At 29.7% G+C, this 27,468-nt stretch overlaps 1 protein-coding gene across 1 annotated transcript in view; it reads right to left on the bottom strand.

Annotated features, from left to right (window-relative positions):
• Positions 1-27,468, bottom strand: part of LOC147807199 (fatty acyl-CoA reductase 1-like) — a 67,327-nt gene that overhangs the window by 16,729 nt on the left and 23,130 nt on the right. The window contains exons 5-10 of the mRNA XM_087167951.1: positions 19,446-19,518; positions 19,248-19,357; positions 14,661-14,838; positions 13,330-13,374; positions 11,121-11,239; positions 7,974-8,210 (exon numbers count right to left, since the gene is read on the bottom strand). Coding sequence (XP_087024077.1) covers positions 7,974-8,210; positions 11,121-11,239; positions 13,330-13,374; positions 14,661-14,838; positions 19,248-19,357; positions 19,446-19,518 — 762 coding nt within the window. The remainder of the gene's footprint in view (positions 1-7,973; positions 8,211-11,120; positions 11,240-13,329; positions 13,375-14,660; positions 14,839-19,247; positions 19,358-19,445; positions 19,519-27,468) is intronic.

Raw genomic sequence — 27,468 nt, forward strand, 5'->3', positions numbered from 1 at the left:
CAAGCCCTCTGTGATCCGTGTGCAGATATTACCGTCATTCAATATTCTTGCGTTCCTATTAATGCTGTTATGCGCCCATGGACTGATGGACAATTTCAAGTCGTCGACCATTTAATAAATCCTATTGGATGGATTTCTTTAAACATAAAGGTTGGAAACATTGACCATCTAATGACCAAGGTTGGAATTTGCTCCGAACTTCCATTTCCGCTCATTTTGGGATTTGATTGGCTACACCAAGTGCAAGCTAGATGCACTTACGACTCTAATGGTTCACTATGTATTTCTACACCGTCTGCACTCCATCTATACGAATGTGTTCACTCTTCGAAACCTAGCATTAACTGCATTACTTCCAGAGAACTCTCAGTACCATCATTAGACAACGTTGTTAAACCAAGTAAACATCCTCCTCAAATTGAACTTATTCCAAAATCTGCAGGACTATCTGAGCTTCAGCAAACTCAACTTGATGCTATAATTGGACAAATTGCAGATATATTATATTCTGACGATGACAATATTGGACTATGTCCGTATGTGGAATTCAAAATAGAATTGCAACATGACAAGCCTATCCGTTGTCGACCATATCGCCTTACAGAACCAGATCGCCCATTTATAAACACTCAAATTCAAAAATGGTTGAAACAAGGAATTTGTCGTCTTTCTAACTCGCCTTACGCCGCCCCTGCTATCATCGTTGATCAGCCCTTCCAAGAAAGCACTCCAAGACGAGTTGTTGTAGACTTCTCACGCACTATCAACTCCATTACCAAGATTGATCCGCACGCAATCGACCAGATGGAAGATGTGATTAAACGAACAGTAGGAAAACGCTTTAATTCTAAAATGGATGTAAAATCCGCATTCAATACCATTCGTATCAGAGAATCTGACGTCTACAAAACTGGTTTTGTAACAGCCGACGGACATTATGAATTTCTTCGAATGCCATTTGGTGTTACTAACGGCCCATCTAAAATGACAAGAGCAATAAAATGTGCATTCGACCACCTTGCTGAACATAATGTAAATACATATATTGACGACATTTCAACTTCACATGATAATTTTGATTACCACCTTAAAGTTATTTACAATATTTTTCAAGTTACTCGTAAAGCTGGATTCAAGCTAAATCCAGGAAAGTCGCAATTTGCTGTATCAGAAATTTCTCTTTTTGGTCGAATTCTTCTCATCTCTCACGTTATCCGAAACCAGCTATTTGTGTAACTGTTACTGCAAGCCGTGAATCTCAGATTTGTGAAAAATAGAACAGAGATGACTTTTGTCAGTACATTTTTCGCCTACTCAAAGAAGATAATCCTAATAAAAAGACTTTGTCAATTATATCCAATTACAAGATTGAGAACAATACGCTTGTAAGACTTAAAGACAATGGATTGAAATCTGTTGTTGTAATAACGAAATCCATGAAAGACAGAACATTGCTTGCTTGCCATGATGATGTCGGACATATGGATGCCAAGAAAACCCTTCACAACTTGCAGCAGCGCTATTGGTGGCCACAAATGCGAAAGTATACCAAATTATACGTTCGAAGTTGTCATAAATGTCAAATTGTTAATCGTCGAACTGCCAACGCTTATGGCTTATTACAGCAATTGCCGATTCCTACAACACCATGGGAAATTGTATCTGCTGATCACATAATTTGCTTACCGCAATCCAAAGCTGGTAACACCATGCTCGTTCAGATTGACCATGCCACACGCTATGTTATTGCGACACCTTCTGCTTCTCTCGCAGCACATACAGTGACTGACGCACTATATCACAGCATCATACTTCGATATGGGCCGACCAGCATGTATTTATCAGACAGAGGAACTGCGTTTACAGCGCGCCACACGCAGCGCTTTTTACAAAACATTGGAATACAACAGTCCATGACACCACCATATTCACCACAAGCCAAGAGCATTGTTGAACGCGCCAATGGTGTCATTGCATCAACTTTGAGAAAAATAATTGATGGACATCCAGAAAAATGGGATGAATTATTACCTAACGCTTTATTATCAATCAACACCACACGACAAAATTCAACTAAAAGATCCCCATTTTATTTGCTTCATGGATATGAACCACGCCTTCCACGTGAATTGCACATTGCAAGTTTAATCGATGACACGCCACGTGAAGATCAACTTGACCTTCTTACTTTAGCCAGGGCCGAAGCCGTAAATAATGTGTACGATAAACATCTAGATAATAAGCGCAGATTCGATCTTCACCGTCAGTCACATTCATTTAAGACAGGAGATCTCGTCTTGTACGACTGGCCTAAACAAGGAGATCATAAACTTTCTCCCATTTATAGAGGACCGTTTCTGATTGTTCGTCCAGTCGGGGCCGTATGCTACGAGATCAAGTCTATGGATCAAAGAAAGAATCTTTTGAAAGTTGTTCACGTACAACATCTTCGTCCATGTCACATGCGAGATACGCCAGTCACCCAGGAAGAAGAGAGCTCGGAAGAAGAGGAAGAATCAGTTTCCGAATTACATCCAGTAGAAAACATCCAGGATTCTGAAAATTACCCGAACATCATATCGAGCCGCTACGATCTGCGACGCAATCGACGCCCGCCTGAAAGACATATTAGACAAAACCTGTCCTAGAACCTTAATGTTTACGCTTCAATGTAAATATCTACATCTAGCATTGAGCGGGGCCGAATGTAAGGTTCGCATAAGTCTAATTTTATTACAGCAGAGAATAGTTTGACTTTCATATAAAAAGGTGGCAACATCAAGAGATGTAAATAGAACGCTTCGCAAAAACATATATTTCGCTGTTATTATTTTTCATTAAATGCTTTTATAAAATATCTCTTCGCTCATTTACTGTATAGCATATTAATTAAATTCCTTGTCATTCAACTTTATCTTATACAGGAATAAAAAATATCGTAACACAAAAAAAGTGAATAAATTAAAAATGATGGTCTGTTATTTTCTACTGATTATTATTTAAGTTCAGTTTTTATATTATATTCATTCTTGCTATATTTATGTTTTTGTTTTGTATTATAAAAACACGAATGTTCTGAATTTGTAAATGAAAATCTGATCATTGAATTTATAGTTGTTTAAAGTATTTTGTTTTTGCATTTATTTACTTATTGAGGACAGAGTGTTTATTTACTGTAACAGCTTTTTCAGACCCAAGTTTCTGCTATCACTTATGAGAATTTCAAGTACAGGTTTAATGCATTAGTTTTAAGTGATTTCTATCATTTTTTCTAAATGGTCATTTTTTCACTAGTCAAATTAAGATTTAATTTATAGTAATTTATTGCTCTTAAGCTCTTCTGTACCTTTGACTTTGACAGGTCAACTTGTGGTGCGCAAGAGCAATAACATAACAAGCATTTATATTTAGTTTTATGAAAAATAAAAACAACGTTGCTAAGACAACTCAATAATAATAATTACTGTATTGACGTTCCAGACATTGGAATGTAAATGTATTAATGGATTTATATATTTTATATTAACTTGTAAATAACTGTGTATATTAAATGTTGTGATGTCTCCAATTTACTTCGTTTTTATTTATCCAAAATCGCACATAGTAGGAAGATAGAAAACCTTCCCTTACAACTGGTGACCTCAGGACGTGATTAGTTTAACAGTGCGAAGATTTTATTTGGATAAAAGAAAGGTTTGTGCATTACCATTACTTTATAATTATCTTTATATTAAACATGGAGGAAAGCACAAACGATAATTTAAATTCATCAACTCAAGATAATGTGAATTTAGAAGTAAACAAAGTGGCAGTTAAACCACCAATTTTTTGGCGACATAAACCTAAGTTATGGTTCTTACAACTTGAAGCACAGTTTGCTAACGGCAATATTACTCGTGATTTAACTAAGTATAACATTGTCGTTGCCTCATTAGACGAAAATGTCTTAGATTTCGTAGAGGATATTTTGTTAAACCCGCCGATGAATGGAAAATACGACGCCTTAAAAAATGCATTGTTAAGTAGATTGACAGATTCTGAAGAAGCCAGGTTAAAAAAAGTGTTGACTACACTTAATCTTGGCGATAAGCGTCCATCTGACTTGTTGCGACAAATGAAAGGTTTGGCTGAAAATTCCATTTCTGAGGAATTGTTAAAATCACTTTGGCTACAGAGGCTACCAGAACAGGTTCAAGCTATATTATCTATTAGCTCTGATTCTTTGGATAAAATGGCAGAGATGGCAGACAAAATTATTGGTATATTTAGCTCAACAGAGTTATGTACAGTTGATAAAGTATCCAGCAAAACTTTTGAGCATAATAACATTAGTAACGAAAAATTTAATTCATTGGAGATTAGTATTGCAGAATTAACTAAGAAATTTGATACATTCATCACAAGGAGTAGACCTCAAGATAAACCTGTAACAGCTCGAGACCGTAGCCGTTCGAGATCCCAATCTTCTCGTTATAAGTTGTGTTGGTACCATTTTAAATTTGGAAACAAGGCACATCGCTGTGTTAAACCTTGCCAATTTCAAAAAAATACTTCGGAAAACTAACGGGCCAGTCGATTGAAGAGGCCAACGACTACGGCCATCCAAATTGCCGCCTCTTTCTTTTTGACAAGTCAAGCAAAAGGCACTATCTTATTGACACTGGGGCTGACGTGTCTGTAATTCCACCGCCAAAACCCAATAAACTGTTCCTATCTGATTTTAAACTTTATGCTGCAAATTCAAGTTCAATCAAAACTTACGGCAAGCAACTTATCAGTTTAGATTTAGGCTTGAGAAGATGTTTCAAATGGAATTTCATCATAGCAGACGTCTCAAAGCCAATAATTGGCGCAGATTTTCTTAAGGCACATGGACTTTTGGTAGACATTAAACAAAAACGTTTGCTTGATCCTTTAACATCATTGACAGTCTCAACTAAAATAATCAAAGGACCATCTTCATTTTTAACACCCCTCGATAGTAATAATCTAGATCCAGATATTCATTCTCTGCTGCAAGACATGGTCTGTAACTACTCTCCCCACAAACTAACTACGAGAATGTCCAAAATATAAAACAAAATAGTAATAATTCTATTAGATAATTAGTTCTGTTTTCCACAGATGCAATCTAGAGTGAGTTGTTATTATGAAATAAGTTCATTTCTGATTTTTAATCCAGATTTTATAGGATCATTAAAGATAATTGTTGCATTTATAAAATTACTCATCACTATTTTTCTCCTCATATCTCTTCCTATCATTATTAATATCTCGGTTTAATAAGGAAAAAGGAATAATGAAAAGCATTATTACTTGTAAAAGTTATGCTGTATTATATACAGTGCGTAAAATAAAAAAGAAATAAAAAACCATAATAACTATTGATTTAATGATCGGATTTTAACTTCTCGGTTTAATAAGGAAAAAGGAATAATGAAAAGCATTATTACTTGTAAAAGTTATGCTGTATTATATACAGTGCGTAAAATAAAAAAGAAATAAAAAACCAGAATAACTATTGATTTAATGATCGGATTTTAACTTACTAGATCTCAATCTAAGTGGCTTGAGGGCCAAACTTAAAATATGCTAATTAGTTGGTGTAAAAGATATTTTTTTAAGTTATGAAATCAGGCAAACGTGCTTCCTCTACCTACATATATAAATGTTGTTGTTGTTGAATTTGGATATTTGCCTCTCAAAATATTGATGTTATTCACAATATGGAAATTAAGATCCCAAAAGTTTTTTTAGGTTGAAAGTTTGGATTCTTTTATTCAGTTGCAGTTTTCATGCATTTCGTCATGTCTCGAGAACTTTTGAAACGAATTGAAAAAATTTTGCACCTAATAATAAAATTCATTAACCTAAAAATAATTCCCTGTCAAAAATAGTTTTTTTTAATTATTTATTCTTAATGGTCGGAACAATTTTGAATTTAAAAATATACAAATTTTTATATAATTTTAAAGAATATTAATTTAAATGGTAAAATATAAAATTTCAACGAAATCTGTCGAAATCTGTCTTGAGAAATTAAATGTCAAATATATAACTTTCTTAAAATTGAATAATTAATTGGTTTATTTGATTGATTTAGCACACATTAAATTTTGTATTTTGTCATTCAAAATGACGTTTGTTAAATTTTCCATTTAAAGTTCATTCGACTATTCTCTTAAAAAATAAAATAATATAAAATGATTAATACTTCTTAAAAATTATTTTTACAAGGAACTATTTTTAGGTAAATTAATTTTATTATTGTGTGCTAAAATGTTTTAGTTAGTTTGAAAAATTCTCGAGATATGGCTATTTATTTCGAAAGTCAAGAATTCGAATCAATTGAAAAAAAAGGCATGCTTTTTTTGGAAAAAGTACTTGTCTATTTTTTTAATTTAAAGTATTTTGAGTCGTAGTATATAAAAGTTCAAACTTTCGATCATAAGTTATTCAAATTGTTTGCTTTTTTGCACATTGTACATACACACAAACATAAGTTATTTTTTTTAATATTAATTGAAAAGATTTCAATTGATTCGATTTTAATTTTTTTTAACTTAATGTGAATAAATACTTTTTTTTACAAAAAATTTTGAATTAACCCGTGACTTAATACTAGATATATTTTAATTGTTAGAGGGGGGGGGGCACCAAAATATTTTCAGTGCTTAGGGCCTCAAGAGGTCTTAATCCGGCCCTGCTGAACCACCAACTGTCTTGCAATTTCAGCATAAGAGAGGCCATTTTCTCTCAATATGACAATTCGGCTTCTTTTTGTAGATGTCCAAATAGTTCTTCTTGTTGATGACATTGTTTAAATTAGTTTAATTTTTAAAAAAAGGACCTTAAATATTCAAAAACAGTAATACTCTATTTAGTTGTACTAGTATGCATCATTCCACAAAATATTTCCACAGCAATAACTCTTTTACCATCTAAATAACCAAAACTATAGTTACAGACATTTGATTGGTCCTAAGAACAGTGTTTGTGATTGTCTAGTACGCTTCTATTACAAAACACGTCCTTATTCAAAATGATTTGTGTTTGTTTGTTCTACTAAAATGAGCATAACTTTTTTGTAATACAGATATTTTAATTCTATTTTTGTTATTAAATTTTACAATAAATTACCTTCAATTTGATATACAACGTTTGTATTTAAGTGAAAATTAATAAATTCAACAAGCACACAAAGTTGAAAAACATGAAACTTTCAAAAATTGTCCACACTTTTGGCCACCACCACTGTATATTTATGTCTGTTAATCAAATTGCAACGTTTGCCAATTTTTATTCTTTTTTTTTGTAATAAAATTAATTACATTTTGGGTTTCATTAAATTATTTTTCCGAATAAAAATGTTTTTACTAGTTTTTCTCATAGAATGGCAGCACTAATATGTTACTTGCTTAAAAAATTTTTCCACCAAATATATTTTTTAATTTTATTTTATTCGATTCAAGCTATAAGCACAAGTTTAAAGATTTTTACCTCTTCGCGAATTTTGTTAACTGTTTAATTAGTATTTTACTTTTAAACCTAAACCGCATTTTGCTAGCCGGTAAGTTTGGTTATTGCTTTCCTTTATTTCATGCTCTTTTTCAAAAAAAACTTTTTTGCGATATCGACGCATATAAAAAGTAATTTTTATCTTAGGATAATTTTTCTTTATTCAGAAATATCGCATTAAATTATACCTATAGATGTGTCTTGAGGAACACTGTTGGTTTTTTCCTATTTATAGATTTCTTTTTTTATATTATTTTATTATTTGTATATATATATATATATATATATATATATATATATATATATATATATATATATATATATATATATATATATATATATATATATATATATATATATATATATATATATATATATATAATTGCAGGAATTTGAGAACCTTTTATATAGCATTTTAAGAAACAAAAAGCACTAAAAATAAATGACAAATATACCTGACTTTGCGTTTTTGAAGAGAAAATATGACATCAAGAACATAAGCTGGGAGATAATGCTCATATATTACCAATAATTTATACAAATATCGGTTTTTTACGAAGGAGTAAGAGAGTTTTTGAAAAGATTTCGGCAACGAAAACTGAGAGAAGAGTTTCATATAGGTCTTAACGTATGTTTCGTTTGTTACAAACCAGGGTCCGGCAGTACAGTTGATGATTGACATGGACGGCATTCTATATTTCAAAAAAAAAAAATAATAATATAATAATTTATACCAACAAGCTAGAGTTTTGATTTTGGTGAACAAAAATATTTTAAAAAGTTGTAAAGCAATACCTTAAAAAAACATAAAAAATACTCTTTTAATTAAGCAAGTTTTAATTTCAAGTATCATTTTGATTATTAGTTTCGAAATCTAGACATAGCTCGAAATGCGTGTTTACGAAAATTGGCAATGCTTAAAATATGTGTTTCTTCAACCCAACTTTAACAACTAAGCATAAAATCGCGTGCTTGCTTACTTATTTAAACACTATAAGTATAATCATTACAGGGCCGCGATGGCTCAGGGGATAGAGCGTTGGCCTTTCAATGACGCGAACCGAGTTCGTATCCCAGTTGATAAGAATTCCGCATCTCCCTTGAGCCGACCACAGTGCTAACGTGAAATATTCTCAGTGGTAGACGGATCATGGGTTAGAGTCCCCTTGCCGTCAGGCTAACCGTGGGAGGTTCACGTGGTCTTCCTCTCCATGTAACGCAAATGCGGGTTAGCTCCATCAAAAAGTCCTCCACGAAGGTGAAATTTCTCCTAACACTCGATTCAGGAGTTCCCTTGTCTTCTGGATTGGGTTCAAAATTACAAGGCTACGGAGTTGAACATTAGCAGTCATAAACCCATAAAATTGGGTCGGCTGTTCAATGACGGTTATAAAATAAAATTAAATCATTACAGGGAGCGATGGCTCAGGTGATAGCGCATTCGCCTTCCAATGAGGTGAACCGAGTTCGAATCCCAGTGATGATTGGTCGACCTTAATGCCCACATGAAATATCCTCAGTGATAGAGTAATCGTGGGTTAGATTCCCTTTTCCGCCAGGCTAACCGTGAGAAGTTCTCGTGGTTTTCATCTCCATGTAACGCAAAAGTGGGTTAGTTCAAAAAGTCCAACACGACGGCAAAATTTCTTCCTTTACTTCATCCAGGAGTTACCTTGTCTTCTGGATTGGGTTCAAAGTTACAAGGCTACAGAGTTGAGCATTAGTAGTCACAGACTCAAAAATTGGGTCGGCTGTTTAACGACAGTTATAAAATAAATAAAAAATCATTGCATGGCAATGTCCCGTTATTCAGGGTCGGGATGATAAGGTTTATTACAGATATAATTTTTCAGGCTATGTATTTATAGTCAGAATTCTAAACGATAAAGTGAATTTTGAAACTCTACATTCCTACAATATAAATCTAAAACCACTATTATAAGTGTATTGCTTTTGTGGCAAGCTCTTAAAAGAACTGTTGGTTTTCAAAGATTTTAATTAAAAAAACTACTGTATCAAGTGATTTATGTCAATAGACGATATCATATGAAGAATGTATTTGGACTGACTAGTTTATTCTTTAAAAAAGAAAAGAAATACTCACAAAAGGAAAAAAACGGAATTAAATACCATATCCATGTTCATTGCACGCATTTCGAGTTACGTCTAGATTTAAAAACTCACCAACATATTATTACCAAAGTTTCATGGAACATGTAATTAAGGTTTAATTTACATTCAAAACTGAAATAAATTTAATAATTAAGTAAAGAAATTAAAGAGAGGAAAGCTGATTTGATTCATGCGTCCTAGTACTATATCTATAATAAAAAAGGAAGAATTTGTGTTTCTGTATGCCGCTTTCATAACTCCGGAACCATCCTGAAATTTAAACAATGGCTCTACGGGACAAAATTTTGATTCACTATTGACTGTAGACAATCCCGTGTTTTTTGTAGATCTATTTAATTAAACAATTTATTTATTGCTAACTATAGACAATCCTGTTTTTTTTGTAAATATTTTAATGTGATGCTTGCTAGATTTTAGCTCCATTTAAATAAAAAGAAATTACTGCACTTCCTCTAACAACTTGCATATTTAATGCTATTTGCTTTTCTGCCTGCCGTAACTATGATGAAGGCAATCTTAGTTCATTTCTAAATGTATTTAGTTAATTCCAAGAGTAAGACAGGCCCTCTATTGCAAACTATTACCTCAAATTGACCTCTAAACACATTAGCCCTTTTACTAACGTAAACAATAAATAATTTACTATTATTGTAAGACATTATTCGGCCTATGGTAAAACATTAAAATTTAATTTGAGTACTCTTATAAGTAAAAAAAAAAACTAACTCTATGATTAAAAAAAAATCTTTACGGTGATCAAACTGATATGGATTAAACTTTATACCAAAAGAAACAGGGGATAAATTTGGGATACCAAATCTATGTTAAGAAGTACTATTATATTAATCAACTTTTGCACCATAACAAGTTTGAATCAAATTCGAACGACTATGAATTTGGGTAAACCAAATAGACTTCAATATTTCTAAAAGTGTAGTTAGAGATTGTTTTAAATGACAGTTTAGTGAATGTAGAAATCTCTGCCTCTTAAAAAATATCACTGTAGAAAGCTGTTTACACAGCACGTTTAACCTTATCGGTGGTGTTGAGTAAAATTGCATCAAAATTGGTGAGGCACAAAAACTGCAATTGTCTTATCTCTTAAACAACGCGGTTTTAAATCAACCACTTTTTGTATTGAAAAAGGTAAAGATTCAGCAAATGGCTTCGTTATGGATATGCATGCGATGACCACAATTGTCAAGTCTTTTCTAGAATAAATATTTGGAACAAAATTTTCTGCCTCGAAAAAGGTTAAAGCATTCTTATTTAACGACCAGTTAGAAAATGAATAAATTCGCGATAAACAAAGAAAATTTATAGAGAGTGGAAATGCGAGCCAAAATGCAAATGAAATCAAACTCCTAAATTTAAAATAAAAAAAACTTGGTTATAATTTGAATTAAAACACTAATTGTTCACAAATATTTAAAGAAATTTAAGTTTTTGTTAGTAAATAAATCCAATACCTCTTTGTACCAACACTCCAGGCAGCTACAATATGCATATTAGCCACAGTGTCAACCGGCACTATGTCAATGCGAGCATTCCTATCAGCTAAAATAACTTTACAGAAACCTCTACCTACCTGTAAAAACATTTGGTTTTATTTCTTTTATTATAAAGTTTTAATTTAACCTCATAAAAGTCATCGAAAGAAGATAAATTTTTTTATCAGTTAAAATATCTGGTGATGTTAGATTAAAAATTGTATCGTGGTTAAAGAGAAATAAAGCATTTAATATGTTAGATGTTTCACAAAACATTTTGTGACATAAAAAAATTTAAAAATAATTTTGTTGCATAATAATATTATTTGAAAGTATGAGCTTGAAGATGTTATGATCTATAGCGATATTTTAGAAATGGCGGGGACAAATGACAGAAAAACTGCTATAAAAAGGCAAGAAGCAAAATACAAATCAGGTTGCCTCTTCCTTGCTTTCAGTTTATTAGATTCCCGATGAATTAGACTATACCATTTATTGGAACGTTGATTAGAGCTGAATCTTTGATATGTCGAAAATATATAAAGTACAATTTTGTTCATCTCTGTATTTCCTGTTGCAGGGCCGGGATAGCTTGGACGGTAGGACATTGGGCTCGTGTTCGTCAGATCACGAGTTCAAATCCCACCGACCGAAAAATCCCCATGTATTAAATGGTGACTGGACAGGTGCATGTTAAAGCTGTTGGAGTCACAATGTCCTCCAAGTTTGCATAACAATTCAATACATCTGGAGGTCACGGAACTGGAGATTGATCGTTCTCTGGTTCCGGTCAAAATTACGATCTGTGGATGAATGAATAGAGTATGAATGCGCCTTTCCTGTAAAACGGACTGTGACGTATGTGTGGCTGAAGTCGTATTTTTAGCCATAGATGGCGCCACTGAAAAAAAGCACCTCCCGCCTTAAAAATTCTCTTGATTTCAAGCAGGCTTGCTGTTATTAGCATGAGGCATTAGTAAAAGCAACAACATTTTCAGCTTAAAAAATTTGAATATTTAATATATTTTCCTATAAAGTTCAAAAAAGTGGGTATTGCTAGTCTGAAGTTTCGAGGTATGATCACTGAAACCTAGAGCTACCAAGAATAGAAGAAAAAAAACGGATTATTCTCAGGAATAATTATGGTTTTTGGAGAAAGGAAATTAGAAAAATCTATTTTTTACATTCCATACAATTTCAGTGGACATTTATATCAATAAATTTTCATGCTTTGAAGAATAGTATAGAATGCATAGAAGTTTTTTTATCATCCTGTCATTTGCCGGAAAATATGAGATGATTATACAGAATAAAGTGAATTTGTTTATCTTTTTTAATCGAAAACAGAGTCTAAATTTTGATACCATAATTTGAAAAATAACACTAGGATCCCTTGCTTTTAATAAAGCATTGTGCCAGGACTCACTCCTCTTCCATGCAAATAAATGACCTTTGCCCTGAAGGTCAGTATAGTATGTCTATAGAAAGAGCTTCCCTCACCACCAAGTTCAAGGCCGTCTGCTGCTATTTGATTTTAGATTAGTTGATTTTTGACCTAGTTGATTTTTTTAAAATCCCGTTTTAAACATAATAACCATGGCATAGTTTTTTAAATAAAGTTTATGGAATGTTTTGGTAATGACGGCTATTGTTTTTATCAATTATAAAGAAATGGGAGTTTCTTTACTAATTTTTTATTTTTTGCATTTTATGGCAAAAAATTGTGACAATAGAAAAAAACAAGTTATGTTTTGACTTACTGAAATAGTAATCCTCATATCACAATCATCTCTCATAGTTATAAATCTAATAATGTAGATTATGAATAGTTTTAATTGATCAACAACAATAATAGAAAATAGAACATGTGATTAATGCTATATCAAATCTAAAGAAAGTGGTTGAAAAGGTGGAGGTCATTCAATAACAATAATGACATCAGATAAACCTACTACTTTTCATCCTGTTTCTTTATTTTTATAACAAAAATTTCAACAAAATTTAAGATAAAATTTACATAAAATAAACATAATATCTGGAAAATTAACTGAGACATGCACTCAATATTTTATTTCTTGCAAAACCACGGAAATAAATATTTTTTATTTAAATTTCTAGAAATTATTTTAATTCAAGTAATTCTTTAAAATATTTTGAAAAGCATCAAAAGAATATCAATAATGCTTACCAAATTCACTAAGTCAACAATTCCAAATCCTTCTTCTATGTAGCCCTGAAAACAAATAATGCGGAATAACAAATCAAAAAATTTTAGTCTACTTTTAATTATTTTATAACCATCGTAGATCAGCCGATTCAATTTTTTGTGTTTACGACTGCCGAGGTTCAACTCCATAGTCCTGTAATTTTATACGCAATCCAGAAGACAAGAGAACTCCTGGATCAAGTAGTAGAAATTTGCTTTTGTGATGGGCTTTTTGATGGAACTAACCCGTATTTGCATTACATGGAGAGGAAAACCGCGAAATTTTCTCACGGTTAGTCTAACGACAGGGGAACTCTAACCAATGATCTGTCTACCACTGAGGATATTTTACGTCAGCAATATAGTTAGTGAGAAACGGTTGCGGAATTTAATTGGTATCGATCAGCTATTGCTGGATATTAGGTAATTAATGAATCATAAGTGAAAAAATTATTGATAAATTTTTAAAACTAAAAAAAAAGCTAACAAAGCCTGGTTTTAAGTAATAATGAAGGATAAGGCATATCAAGTGCATTTCAATCTATCTAATCTAAATTTATCTCAGGGCAGAGAAATTGGAATTACATATTTGAAAATTCTGAGTTGGGAAAAAATTAAAAATAACATCCTATAAGTATAAAAATGATAGAAAAGCTTTTAACTGATGAAAATTGCTGGGGTAAAATATTTATAATTAAAAAAATAAAAATATTAATTTAGTGAATATCATAGCAGTTACTTAAACTCGAACTTTAAAAAAATTAAATTCTTATATTTTAATAAGTTTGAGCCTTTGCTTTACTGAACTATTGAATCAAACTAGAATATTATTAAAAATTATGCAAAAAAAATTCTATAAAAGATTGGTTACTAATTTTAGTACTATCTTTTGTTTCATTATGTCCAATATTAACTTTTTTTAGCTAAACAGCTAAATAAATTGAAAAGATAATGCAATTACTTTGCATCATTTGTAACAGTTTCTTATTCACTAAAAAATTGTATTATAATATGATGTTGATAAGAATATATGTTAGGTTTATTTTTTCTTGTTAGGTTTATTTGATGTTGATAAGAATAATTTAATTTTATAGCATTATTATACATTATTATATTGCATAATTATACATAGCATTACATTTTTTTAATTTTATAGCATTATTTTTTAATTTTATAGCATTATTATAATTTTATAGTGCAGCGGAACTCTATGGTAAAGAAAGCCAAGGTTAAGCTAGAGTTGTAAACTGAAGTATTTCATTAATAATTATTTAATTTTTTTTTTTTGCATTTCATAGCACTATTACACATACTTTCAATGGACTTCTCCAACAATTTACTATAATTGATGGGCGAATGATTACTACAGGAAGATCCGATGCCATTTCTTCTACGATATTTTCAGCTAAACATTTTGAGAAAGTGTAATGGTTGGGCCATTCTGGTTTGCATTCGTCAGCTAATTTTTCAAATTCCCCATTTTCATCACTCCTGAAAATATAAAAGAATTTTTCATTTCAGAAAAAATTACTGTATTTACACTTGAGATAAATTTTCCAAATTCATTTTAACATTTGGCGGCATTAAATAACTGCCGAGTAAACACAGTTTTGTTGAATCCCAATGATTCGATGAATTTCAAAACGAGCCATCTCCATTTTTTTTCAAATTTGATATTCTTGCATTTATTAGCTTAGCTGACGTAAATACCTTATAAGGATATAAAAAATTCATGTGTGCTTACTTGGTAAAGTATATTTTGTACAGTGAAATCTCAGTTTAGTTCAAGAACATGCTATATCCAGGGGATGACTTGTTCTCAGTATCAACTTGGAAATATTTCTCTAGATGGCTACTGTTGATGCTTATAAATGCATTCGCATAACCTAACAATGAGTTATTTAGTTTAGGCTTGTTATTTTATTGATGTTTCTTTTTATCACACAATTCGTAATAAATGGGGTAGCTTTCTAGAAGGTATCTGCCAGGAAATAAGGAGGTATAAATGTAACTAAATTGCAAAGGAGGTGACTACAAATAGTATGCTACTTGTATTCAAATGCAGGAGGCCGGAGCATTATAAGAAAAATGTGTTATCAAAAAGCTCTGATGGAAAAGTGAGAAAGGAGAAACAGCAGTTTCATGTGACGCCTTATAGCAATTTTAATTATAAAAATACTACTCCTGGTGATGTTGAAGTATCTCTTTTATACAAATTAATTTTTTCTTAGTACAAAAAAGTACCCTAAAAGTGACACCCTAACCAGTTAAGGAAGCATATTTTTGAAAAGTTGTCATAAACCACAAGAAAATTTCAAACATCAAAAAGATTTTTTTCTTTCTAAGACGAAATCTGTAAGTGGCTTAGCATGGATTGTCATGGAGTAAAAGATTTCTGAATCTACTCAAATATTCATGAATATATAGTCTAAGATTTAAATAAAGTCTTTATTTCCTTTCGGAATGACAATTTATAAATATTTTCGCTTGTTAAAAATAATGCCTAGTATTGGCTGGTTATCTCCAAGTTCTAATTACATTTTAAATTAAAAAGTTAGGTGATGTTTTGTTATAATATAACATTTTTTTAGTCCCCGTACCTTAATATCAAATAATAAAATACTCTATCTATGAAAATACTTATTTATTGAGATTTTTGTCTCTCCAGTAAAATTAGTTTTGTTGGAAAAAATTTGTTTGTTAGAATAAAATGAAAACCAGTCATCTCCAACAAAATCGGTTTATATTGATTCAATTCTAGCCTTCATTGACCCTAAAAGGACTTGCATTTACAAATTTAAGGAAATACATTTACTATCCTATTGCAAAAACTTTTTATCAATTTTATTCTTTAATTAAATTCAAATATATTAGTAATTGTTTAATTAAATTGTGCCAGACTTGGTTTAAAATTTTGATGACCTCTATATGCGATATCAAATTATTACCTGCAAATAAGTTTTAATTTATTTTCTAATTTTCTATTCAATATTAGTTACAATTTTGTAAAAAGCACGAATTAAGTAGTTTGCTACAAAGTAGTTGCCATCATTTTTGGTGATAAGATGCACTTTTTTTTTGACGAACAGAGCAGATACCATAAGTAGATAATATATATCTGTGTGTGTGTGTCACACACACACACACACACACACACACACACACACACACACACACACACACACACACACACACACGCACGCACGCACGCACGCACGCACGCACGCACACACACACACACACGCACGCACACACACACACACACGGCTACAACCCTGTATCAGTGTTGTATTTATTTTGAAATAATGCAGTCGTAAGCCATCATACGTTCTAAACAAGTTCATTTGAAGGTAGGCTGGTATTGATAACAGTTCACGTCCCCACTCCTGCAAAGGAGGGGGAGTGGACAAGACTCCGGACAATTCCGGAACAGCTTATCAGGATCACATCATGATGAAAAGGACACGCAAAAATTGTGTTCTTACGTTTTATACCAACACAGATTTGAGGTAAAAAGGCACACTTCGTACATTCCTTGTAACCTTACGCATTAAGGAAAATCATTTACTGCTTCCTTATATGTAAGTGAAAGAGGAAAAGATTCTAAAAATAACTCTTCCTTTGAAATATAAATCTATTTATATTTCAATGGTATGTTTTCAGCCTTGAATTCCCAAAATAGAATCTCTCTACGCTTATTCTTTAACAAAGACATTTAATGAAAACGAAAGAGTTTTAATTCTTTTATTAATACAAAAGTATTTAATTTTTGTATTACATCCCCCCCCAAAAAAAAAAAAATTTTGGTAAGCCAAAACAAAAAAATTTAGAATACTTTCAATTTAAAATTTTTAGGTAGGTACGACTGTTCCTTTTTCCCCCACTACAAACATTTTTTCAATTATGTGAAGAAGAAAAAAACAATTATTTACAAAGACAAAACTAACAACATGATAATGCACTTCATCTGTTTAGGCAACTAAACAGAAAGAAAAATGAAACATGTTAAACTATTCTACGAAAATTTTCACAAAAAGAAATTTCACACGAAAACATACAACTTTTTTTGGAAACTAACTGGACAACAAGTGTCATTTATTCAGAATTTAAGATTCTGTGTGGTTAAATGATTATTTACTTGATGAAATATAACTATTCTACTAAAATTTTCAAAAAAATTTTTCACAAAAAAATGTACAAAATTTTTATGCAAAACGAACTGGACAACAAGTGTCATTTATTCAGAATTTAAGATTCTGTGTGGTTAAATGATTTTTTACTTGATGAAATATAACTATTCAACTAAAAGTTTCAAAACATTTTTCATACAAAAATATTCAAATTTTTATGCAAATGAACTGGACAACAAGTGTCATTTAATCAGAATTTAATTTCAACATTTGTGGTTTGTGATATTTTTCTTTGATACATGTACTTTTTCAAAATTTTGTTTACTTAAATTTCTTTTCATTTATTTTGTAATCAGTTTCTTGGTCATTCTTTCTTTTTCCTTTTATTTTTTGTTTTTGTTACCTTTTACCTATTTTTTCGTCGATATTCACCTGATAATGAACGCATCCATTACCTAGATCTATCTTCGAATCATTTGAACTTTTTGGACATTCTTTCTTTCTATTTTTTCGATGTTTACTTTTACTGAAACATCCTTAACATTCATTTTTTCGATGCTTATTTTTTTTGAAACATCATTAACTTTTCTTTTTTCGATGTTTACTTTTTTTTAAGAGTCTCGGTGCTGCCATGTAATGTGGCAGAAACTAGACGTCCAAATTAACATGAACAACGGTATCTCACCCATTGTGGTGGTCCTGAAAGAGTGGATACCACCTCTGGAGAACGCACTAGGTCTGCTTATCGGCAAGACCGATTGTGCAGCTCATTGGAAATAAAAAAAAATAAAAAAAAAACTTTTTTTTAAACATCTTTTTCATCATTTTTAACCTTAACAATTTGAGAATTCTGCTGTTTAATGTGCAAAGATAAGTTGTCACTTTTAGAATTAGCAGAGATGATCAGTCTCTTACCAAATAGAATAACAACTGGCCCGACAGAATCAATAAACAAACAAAAATCCCTGCAAGTCTACAACCCTACTAAAGCATATGGTAAATCAGTATCAAGTATAAAAACTTAGCTGAGTTAAAAATTTCGCTTGTCGTAATAAGGGAAACTCACAAATTTTGTTAAGTGTTAACTGCCCTTTTGTTTGGGTAGCATATAAGTTTTCACATTTTTAGAATAGGAATATTTAGTTTTGACCAAGTCCGAAAAAGTAAAAGAATTACAAATTTCTTTAAGTTTATTTGAAAACTTCATCGTTAGGTTCAAAAGAAAGTTCTGAAAAATTTAATTTTTTATGTAGTTAAATCTAAAAAAATCATTAGGAAACAAAAGCTTCTGTGTTGGTATGAAACGTAAGAACACAGATTTGAGGTAAAAAGGCACACTTCGTACATTCCTTGTAACCTTACGCATTAAGGAAAATCATTTACTGCTTCCTTATATGAAAGTGAAAGAGGGAAAGATTCTGAAAATAACTCTTCCTTTGAAATATAAATCTATTTATATAAATCTGATAATATAATAATATAATGATAATCTGATAATATAAATTCTATAAATATAAATCTGTTTTCAGTCTTGAATTCCCAAAATAGAATCTCTCTACGCTTATTCTTTAACAAGGACATTTAATGAAAACGAAAGAGTTTTAATTCTTTTATTAATACAAAAGTATTTAATATTAGTATAGTAATAATTATAATATTAGTAATAATTATTTGTATTACATATATATATATATATATATATATATATATATATATATATATATATATATATATATATATATATATATATATTGGAACAAATTTACTTACTCCAGTGCTTTTAAAAATCTTTCTCCAGTCCAAGGCAAGCGATAAATAACTTCTTCTATTATTTCATGTTGATTTGAATTTGAATAGGCAGTTGAAGTGTATACTAAAGCCTGAAATTTAAGGTTAGAATATATCTTGTCTTCTTAACTTCTAGAAACTGTATATTAAATTCTTATTGCAAATGAAAGATATTCTTACCTCTAATTTCTTTAATTTCCGCGCAAATTCTATCACATGTTTCACACCAATGGTATTTTGATTTGCTATATATCTGTAAAATTGATAAATTATTGCAATAAGTGTGTTTCAACTTATTCTATGAATCTACGGTGAATATAAATAGAAGTGGCACTTAAGCTATCCTATATTATTAAACTGTTAAGATGATTTTTGAATGTCTAACTAGGTGAATGTCATTCTGAGCGATACTATTCCTTATTACCAGATTGAAAATTTCATTCCCATCAAAAATATTCAAATATGAAATAGCTGTCGACATGTTACAAAGGCTTGAAAATTAGACGCCCATTTTTAAGATTTGCCAAGAATGAATGTAAAAAAAAATTTATTTGAAATTTTTAAAACACTCTGCCAATGAAAAATCGAAGAAATAAAGAAATAAAAGTGAGAAACAAAAAAAAAAAACACAAAAGCTGAGAGACAAAAAATATCAGAAAAAGCAGAGCAAGAAAAATTACTGTTCATCTTTTTTCTCTCACGGCTCCTGTGGTCTTTTTAGCATTGTTTCTAACCTTTATTTTTTCCTTTTTCGTTGGCAGCTTTACTTTTGTTACTTCAAATCTTTGTTTTTTACATTCACATCTGGAACATCTTGAAAATAGGCTCCGAGTTTTGAAGCGCTTGAAACATGTCGACTGTTTTTTCATATTTATATATTTTTGAAGCGAATGTTTTCAAACAGGAATTATCTTACCGCTTAAGTTTATTGGAATTATTTATTTGAGACTCCTTCTTATTAAAAACATCAATTGCAGTTTATTGTTGAATTCTAAATTTTTTTTCTTAATTATTAAATTTGTTATCTATATACATATTTCTCTTACACGGCGACAAAAAAAAAGCTTCATTTCAACTCCCCGAATGGCATCGCTAGAAAATCGACCAATGATTGCCTCTAAAAATGTCACATGCCAAATCTAGCTGAGATGGCTCAACATATAGCGCTTTTAAAAACGGAAACGGAAATAACCAGAGAGAGCATAAGCTAGGCAGAAGTGAGTAGTCTTTGTGGATAGATCTCTATTTTAGTATTTTGTCGAAAGCGTTTTTTTTTCACGAATTTATATATTACGAATTTATTTGACGATTTTTAATTTATATCACGAATTTATTTGTTTATGCAGGTTTCTCCATTGCAATTCACTTATTTAAATTTTTAATAGACTTAATTATAGCCAGAATTTTAACCTTTTTAAAGAGATATCAGTTTTAGAAATTTTATCTTAAGATTTTATACTATAGCAAATTTCTAATAGGTTTAATAATTTACATATCATTTATTTGAATTCAAATTTATTTTAATGACTTAGTATTTACTAAAAAGATGTAATTTTTTCTTAAAAAACAAAGTTGTTATATGGATTTGAATTATTGTTTTGAATTCTTAGAATTTTGTGCATTTGCGATGTACCTAAGTTAGTAGCGAGTGAAGCGAGTACAAATAAAACATACAAATTAAAAATGGAATTTGAAACATCGGTTGTCAATTAATGAGTTATTAATTATTAAACTCGCCTTAAAAAATACCACGTGTGCTACTCTGAAATCCCAAAAATTGCAACAGCAAGGAGCTGTGGGGTAAGTTTTTAATATCAAGTTCGAGATTGAGAATTATTTAATATAGGATATTTATGTAGGATATTAGCCTATAGTTATTTAAGGTTTATTTAAGGTTGAGTTAGGTTTATTTAAGGTAATATAGAATTTTTTTTTTTTTTTTTTTGCAGTTCCAATTTTTTAAAAAGTTCTTGTAAAATGATGTACTCCTTTTAACATTTTTTTTTTTACATCCTGCTTAAAACAATGACAGTGTATCCTTTGTTGCGAAAAAAGTAGAGAAAATTTATTTAATTTTACCAATCCCAGCGTTCCTTCTGATATATTTTTTTCCTTGGAAGACCATATTTAAAGAAGAAACATTAATTTAGCAAGCAATTGTTATGTACAGTGAATTCGCGATAATTCGAATCTGATAGGACTGACGAAAAACTTCGACTTAACGGAAGCCGACTTACCGTTAGTTTCAGTTTTGGACTTTCAAAATATTGTCGGATTATTTAATTAATGCTTATTAATTACAAATCTTCTAAATGCTTACAATAATTAAGATGATTTTTCTGACAAGCCATTTACGATAAGACTTTTTGAAGCACTTTATGATACCCAGGTCCATCGACTGCAACTTTGCTGCTGTGTTTGGCGGGAGAAACTGCAAGTTTACTGCTTTCAAATTAGGTAGATCACTATGCGCTGTGCATTTATCCATAAAGAGTATCAGTTTTCTTTTCTTAGCAAAGAATTTCCGATCCAATTTTCTTACATAGTCTTCAAATAATACTGATGTCATCCAAAACTTTTTGTTAGACTTGTAATCCAAAGGATACGTTTTTACATTCTTGAAACATCGGGGATTTCGGTATTTTCCGTTAGAAAGTAAGGGCAATTTCTCTGTCCCAGACGCATTTCCTCCAACTAGGACAGTCAAACGTTCCTTGCTCATTTTACCCCCTGAGCAGTATTCATCCTTAAACATCATAGTCTTATTTGGAGGACATTTAAAAAATAAACCCATTTCATTAATATTGAAAACATCATTTTAATTGTATCCCTGAAGTAAATTTGATAACGTTTCATTAAACCACTGTTCACATACTTCAAGAGGGACAGCTTTAGCTTCTCCATGAAGAGTGCGAAAGACATTGTGTGTGTGTTGCAAAGGAAGGGACAAGATATCAGCTCCTAGGTTTTTTTTCTTGCTTCAAAAGATCCAAACAAAATCGAGTTAAAGGGAGTAAAATTCGAGTAATCGAGAATAATTATCTTGAAATTGAAGATAAAAGGGTCGGGACCTCATAAAAAAATCGAGTTATAGCAATATTCGAGTTATCGTACTTCGAGTTATAGCGAATTGACTGTATTTATTTAATGAGTAAGAACATTTTATTAATATATTAATAATAACGAAATGAACGATTTCCTGAAATTGTAAGTCATCAACTGTGCACAGGATAAGAAAAATATTTAAACTTTGGAATATGGAATGTGCAAAACAATACGAAGCAATAAAGGAGACGTGAGTTCAAATATCGAAAACATTTAACCATAACCTTTTATTGTATAGCAATTCAAATTGAAAACGTTTTTAACTCTCTTGAGACATTTACATTTTTTTTTTTAAATTCCACTAGAAAAATTTTAAGATTTATATCTGGTAACAAATCTCTCTCTCCCTTCCTTATTCTCTAACTTATTTTTTATTTCATTTATTCATCTTTTTTTAATCCTTGAGATCAATTTAAACGCGATCTTATGAAAAGAGGATCTCGAGAGATATAAATAAACTTTTGAAGCAAAAAAAGTTTCAGGAAAAGCATTTCAGCTTGAAGTAACATATTTTAAGTTCATTAATGAAAAGACTCTTTTTGCACATCAAATTTCAACTCTGTAAAAGAGTTTCAGTGGACTATAGATCGCGTAGAATAGTATTTTTACAACCAATTTAACGTTTGATTGTTCTTAAAAAATATAATCGAATCTTAATATTTTTATTTCCTTTTACTCTTTGTACATTTTCTGAGAGATTTTGTTAATTAATAAGTTAATGGTAACAAAACAAAATATATATCAAAGTTAAACACCCAAAACAGCAGTCTCCTGCAATTTTCTTGAATATACAGAGAGAAATAAACATGAAGTTGAAAGTAAAAAATTTTCATTCATTTTACAACTCATTTATGAAAATATTCTTCAAGAATTGCTTTTGATAATTTTTGGTACTCAAATAGCATTATCAAATAATTGAGATATTTTATTAAGTTCAATATGCAATTAAATATTTTTTTAAAAAAAATGATATAAACCGTATTTAAGCAAGAAAAACATTGTAAAAAATTAATCCTTTTATAGCCATGTCGATAATTACATCGAGTGCAAATCTGTTACACGAGGCCAAATTTCAACAACGTCACATATTCTGGATAAGCTTATAAAAAGTCGTATTTAACTAAGTCTGATTAGCTTAACTAAGTCTGATTAGCTAAAAAGAAAAAAAAATGGAGTAAATTACTTAGACATCTCGAAGTTGTGAGATACCTAATTACGAAGTGAGACTTGTTCTGCTGAGGACAAAAATGATGAAATTTTTGTTGAAAAAACTAGCCACACACATGCACATATAAAAGATTTTTGATTTTTAAAAAAATCCAGACAGTCCTGCTTTTTTTAACTAATGTAACGATGGTAACTTTAATTGGCTAATGCAATAGAATGTTTAGAAACGATTATAATTTGCAAATATAATCGTGTGAGCTGACAACGAGATTATATCTTTTCGTTATTAAGTTTTCTTGCCTTCTAGGTTCTGTTTCTTTTTTAAAGAAATTTACTATTTTTTGTTTTGTTTTTTTCTTTGTTTTTTTATCGTTATATATATATATATATATATATATATATATATATATATATATATATATATAAACACAAGGAAAAATAAAATAAACTAGAAAAACTTTTAATGGGAAAGCGTAAAGATCTTCATCAGGACACATCCTTCACAATAAATGCGATATTTCTGAATAAAAAATAATTATCCTAAGATTGAAATTACTCTTTATAATGTGTCTACATCGCTAATAAATAAGAATGCAGTTAAAAATGAGTATGAGATAAAAGAAAGCAGGAAACAAACTTACCGGAGTGTAGCAAAAGTAAACATTTTTTAAAGATAGATGTACTAATTTAACATTGGTAATTGCAATTACATAAATTTTCAGGCTTGTGTGCTCAAAATAGGCTTATAAACCTTCGCCAAGTAGAAGAGGACAGATAGCACAATAGGAGAGACAGCACCAAGTAGACTACTAATTTAACAGTTAACAAAATTTCGCGAAGGAAGAAAAGAATAAAAAACAGTGCTTATAGCTTAAGGCGAACAAAATTATTTTTAAAATATATTTGGTAGCAAAAATATGAAGCAAATAGCATTTCAGTGCTGCCATCCATAAGAAAAGTATAGTTTATTTGGTTTATTCCAGTTAATTAAAATTATTTGGAAAATGTATTTAACAGAACACTTAATAGGAAGAAAATTTAATGAATAATATAAAATGCATAAATAAATAAGCAAATAAGCATTTTTTTACTTTTTTAAATAAAAAAAAGACATTTAATAATCACATTCAGGTAACCGTTGCAGTTTTAATTACAGACTTAAATCAGGAATAAACCATTTAATTGGCATCCCATCTTTCATACAGTGACTGTTATAAATCAGAGTCTGCATACAGAATACAATGGATAGAAAGTCGTTTATAGACTTTAACCTTCTTTCATACATCCTTTTATAATTTTAAAGTATACACGAATTATTTGCATTCATCGTTTGTGGCTGTTTAATAACCAGAACCCATTCCATTCTTACAAAAAAAAAATAGTTGCAAAAAATAAAAATGAACTGTTTATTATACTGGACAATTTAAATTAAATAATTAAAGTAATTTAAAAAAGGCTACAATTTACTTAGAAATTTACTTAAAAAATTTCACTAATCAAATATAAAAGGTCACACGTCTAAACTATTCCAACCAGTGGCTTTAGGAATAGCTTATCATAGTTAATTCCTACGTTAGAAATGAATCAGAGCTAATTCTAAAAACAGAAAAATTAGACTATAAAAAATTAATGTTCTAAGTTGGTTAATATATTTTTGAAATAAAATTTACGAAATGAACTAGGAAAATAACCACTAATTAAATCTGTTTTAATTTTATCAGTTTCTTTTACAAACTCCTCATAGTTTGAATTACTTTAAGTGGAAAGTTAAAATAATTTATTTTCTCATAAAGTTTATTTGTAATTTTACTATATTCATTAATATTAAGAGTTAAATCTAAAAAGTTGCAAAAGAATTACTACTATTAGTTTTATTAAGAATTAATTCACTTTGATATATTTGTTTAGCTAAAATATAAAAATCATTAAAATTAATAACTAAAAGATCATTAATAAATCTGAGAAAGAATTAATTAGTAGGAAGATTAACATATGATTTCCCGAATCTATATTCTTGTAGAAAAAGAAAAATATTGCGAATATTAGTAATAAAATTATTTCCCATGGTGATACCATTAATTTCTTGAAAAAGGCAGTCATTAAATAGTATATAATTGTTGTTGAGAATATTATGAACTAGAAATTTCCAGATGAATTTGAAGAAGGTCATCAAGAATTTTATTAGTTGGAAGGAAAGTATATTTGTTTTCGAAATAAAAACAATGCAGAGAATTAACATTATTTAAAGTTTTTAGTGTTTTTAAAATCTGTACACTATTTTCAATATTCCAATTTAGGTGATTAATATTTTTATTATGCTTATTAATTTTATTCTTTACTTTTTTAAGAAAATTTTCAAAGTAAATCCCGATTTTTTCATGTTACTGTTAACGCTACTAGCAATAAACCTGAATTTTTTGGGTGTTTTTTTTATGGAATTTTGAATTAGTAAAAATAGAAGGAAAATTGTTAATATAATTTGGTTTAATTTTCAGTCTTTTACAAATAGCATTTATTTAATTAATAATAATAGCACTGTTGATGGTGAGTTTTTTTAGTATTATATTGCTGTAAATTCATTGGAAAAAAGTTAGTTATAAAATAAAATTAAACTAATAACAAAATTATTACTAGCTTTATCAACAGCTGTAATACGAAATTTATTTTGAATTCTTTTATTTTTTTGTCTTAGTACCGAGTTAAAATTTAAATCTTTACAAAAAACTAATTTGTTCATTTTAATACCAATTTTAAAATCTTTAATGATATTTTCTCTCCATTCAAAAAAAACCTTCAATTGGAAAATTCTGTCTGTAAGATAATTTTAAAATAAACTCATCAAGAATTTTAATAAAAATAGAAATAACCTTATTTTTTGAAGTTGGAAAAGATGGTCTAATTTTATAACCCAAAGACATAAGTTTTTTTATTTTATCGTTATCAATATCTAAATCTCCGGTAACAACACGATTACGAAGATATCAGAAAAAGAAGTATCTTTATATTCATTATAATTACAGAAATAGTTCAAATTATCTATAGCCAAATTACTATAATTGCAAATTAAATTTTTAAACTTTTTGTATATCTAAAAGTTGATTTACAATTTAGTTGAATAGGAAGAAGGTTTTTATTTTTACTAAGAATTGTGTTTAAGTTAAGATTATAAAAAATTTTATTAGTAAAATCTTAAATTAAATAGTCTAGTTTGGGTATATTTTTGCACTTATAATTATTTTGAACCTATATCTAGCTAGGTCTTTAACTAAGTTTAAAAAATTTGAAATATCTTGTTCTGAATTAGTTTTTATTTGATCTAATTTTAAAAAATTTAGAAGTTTGTTATGAAAATCAAGCTTAATCTCCAAAATCTTAATTTTAGTAGATTTAAATGCGTTAGGTTGATCATAACAATTAATGCATTCATTAACAAAATTTTTGAAGTCATATTTAATTTTATTTTTCTTGCGAGTATTTTACCCTTTTATCTCTATTTTCATTGTAATTTTTAATAAGTTTAGAAAGATTATAAATACCTCATTATTATTAAAAAAATTTAAAATTTATATTGCTGTTTAGACCGTATGGATAAATAGATTCATTAATAATCATATATTTATTCTTAGATTCGAGATGTTTTTTTGAGATTTTAAGGAAATCCAAAATTTCTATTGAAATGTTATTGAACCCGAGTTTAGAAAATTGTTTATTCTCAAGGACATATATATATATGTGTGTGTGTGTGTGTTTGTGTTACGGTGAAACACCGAAATCTGGAGAATGTCCACGTTCACGTAGTCGCTTGGTGTATGTCCGAAATATTTGCTAAATACCCTTATTTCTGACTCTCACCGGTGAATGTCAACAATCACATAGTCACATTGGTGAATGTCCGAAATATTTGTTATATACAATTTTATATTAATTGATT

Source organism: Parasteatoda tepidariorum, chromosome 7 (genome assembly GCF_982258835.1).
Source record: "Parasteatoda tepidariorum strain Cologne lab strain chromosome 7, Ptep-v5.0, whole genome shotgun sequence".
NCBI classification, from domain to species: domain Eukaryota; kingdom Metazoa; phylum Arthropoda; class Arachnida; order Araneae; family Theridiidae; genus Parasteatoda; species Parasteatoda tepidariorum.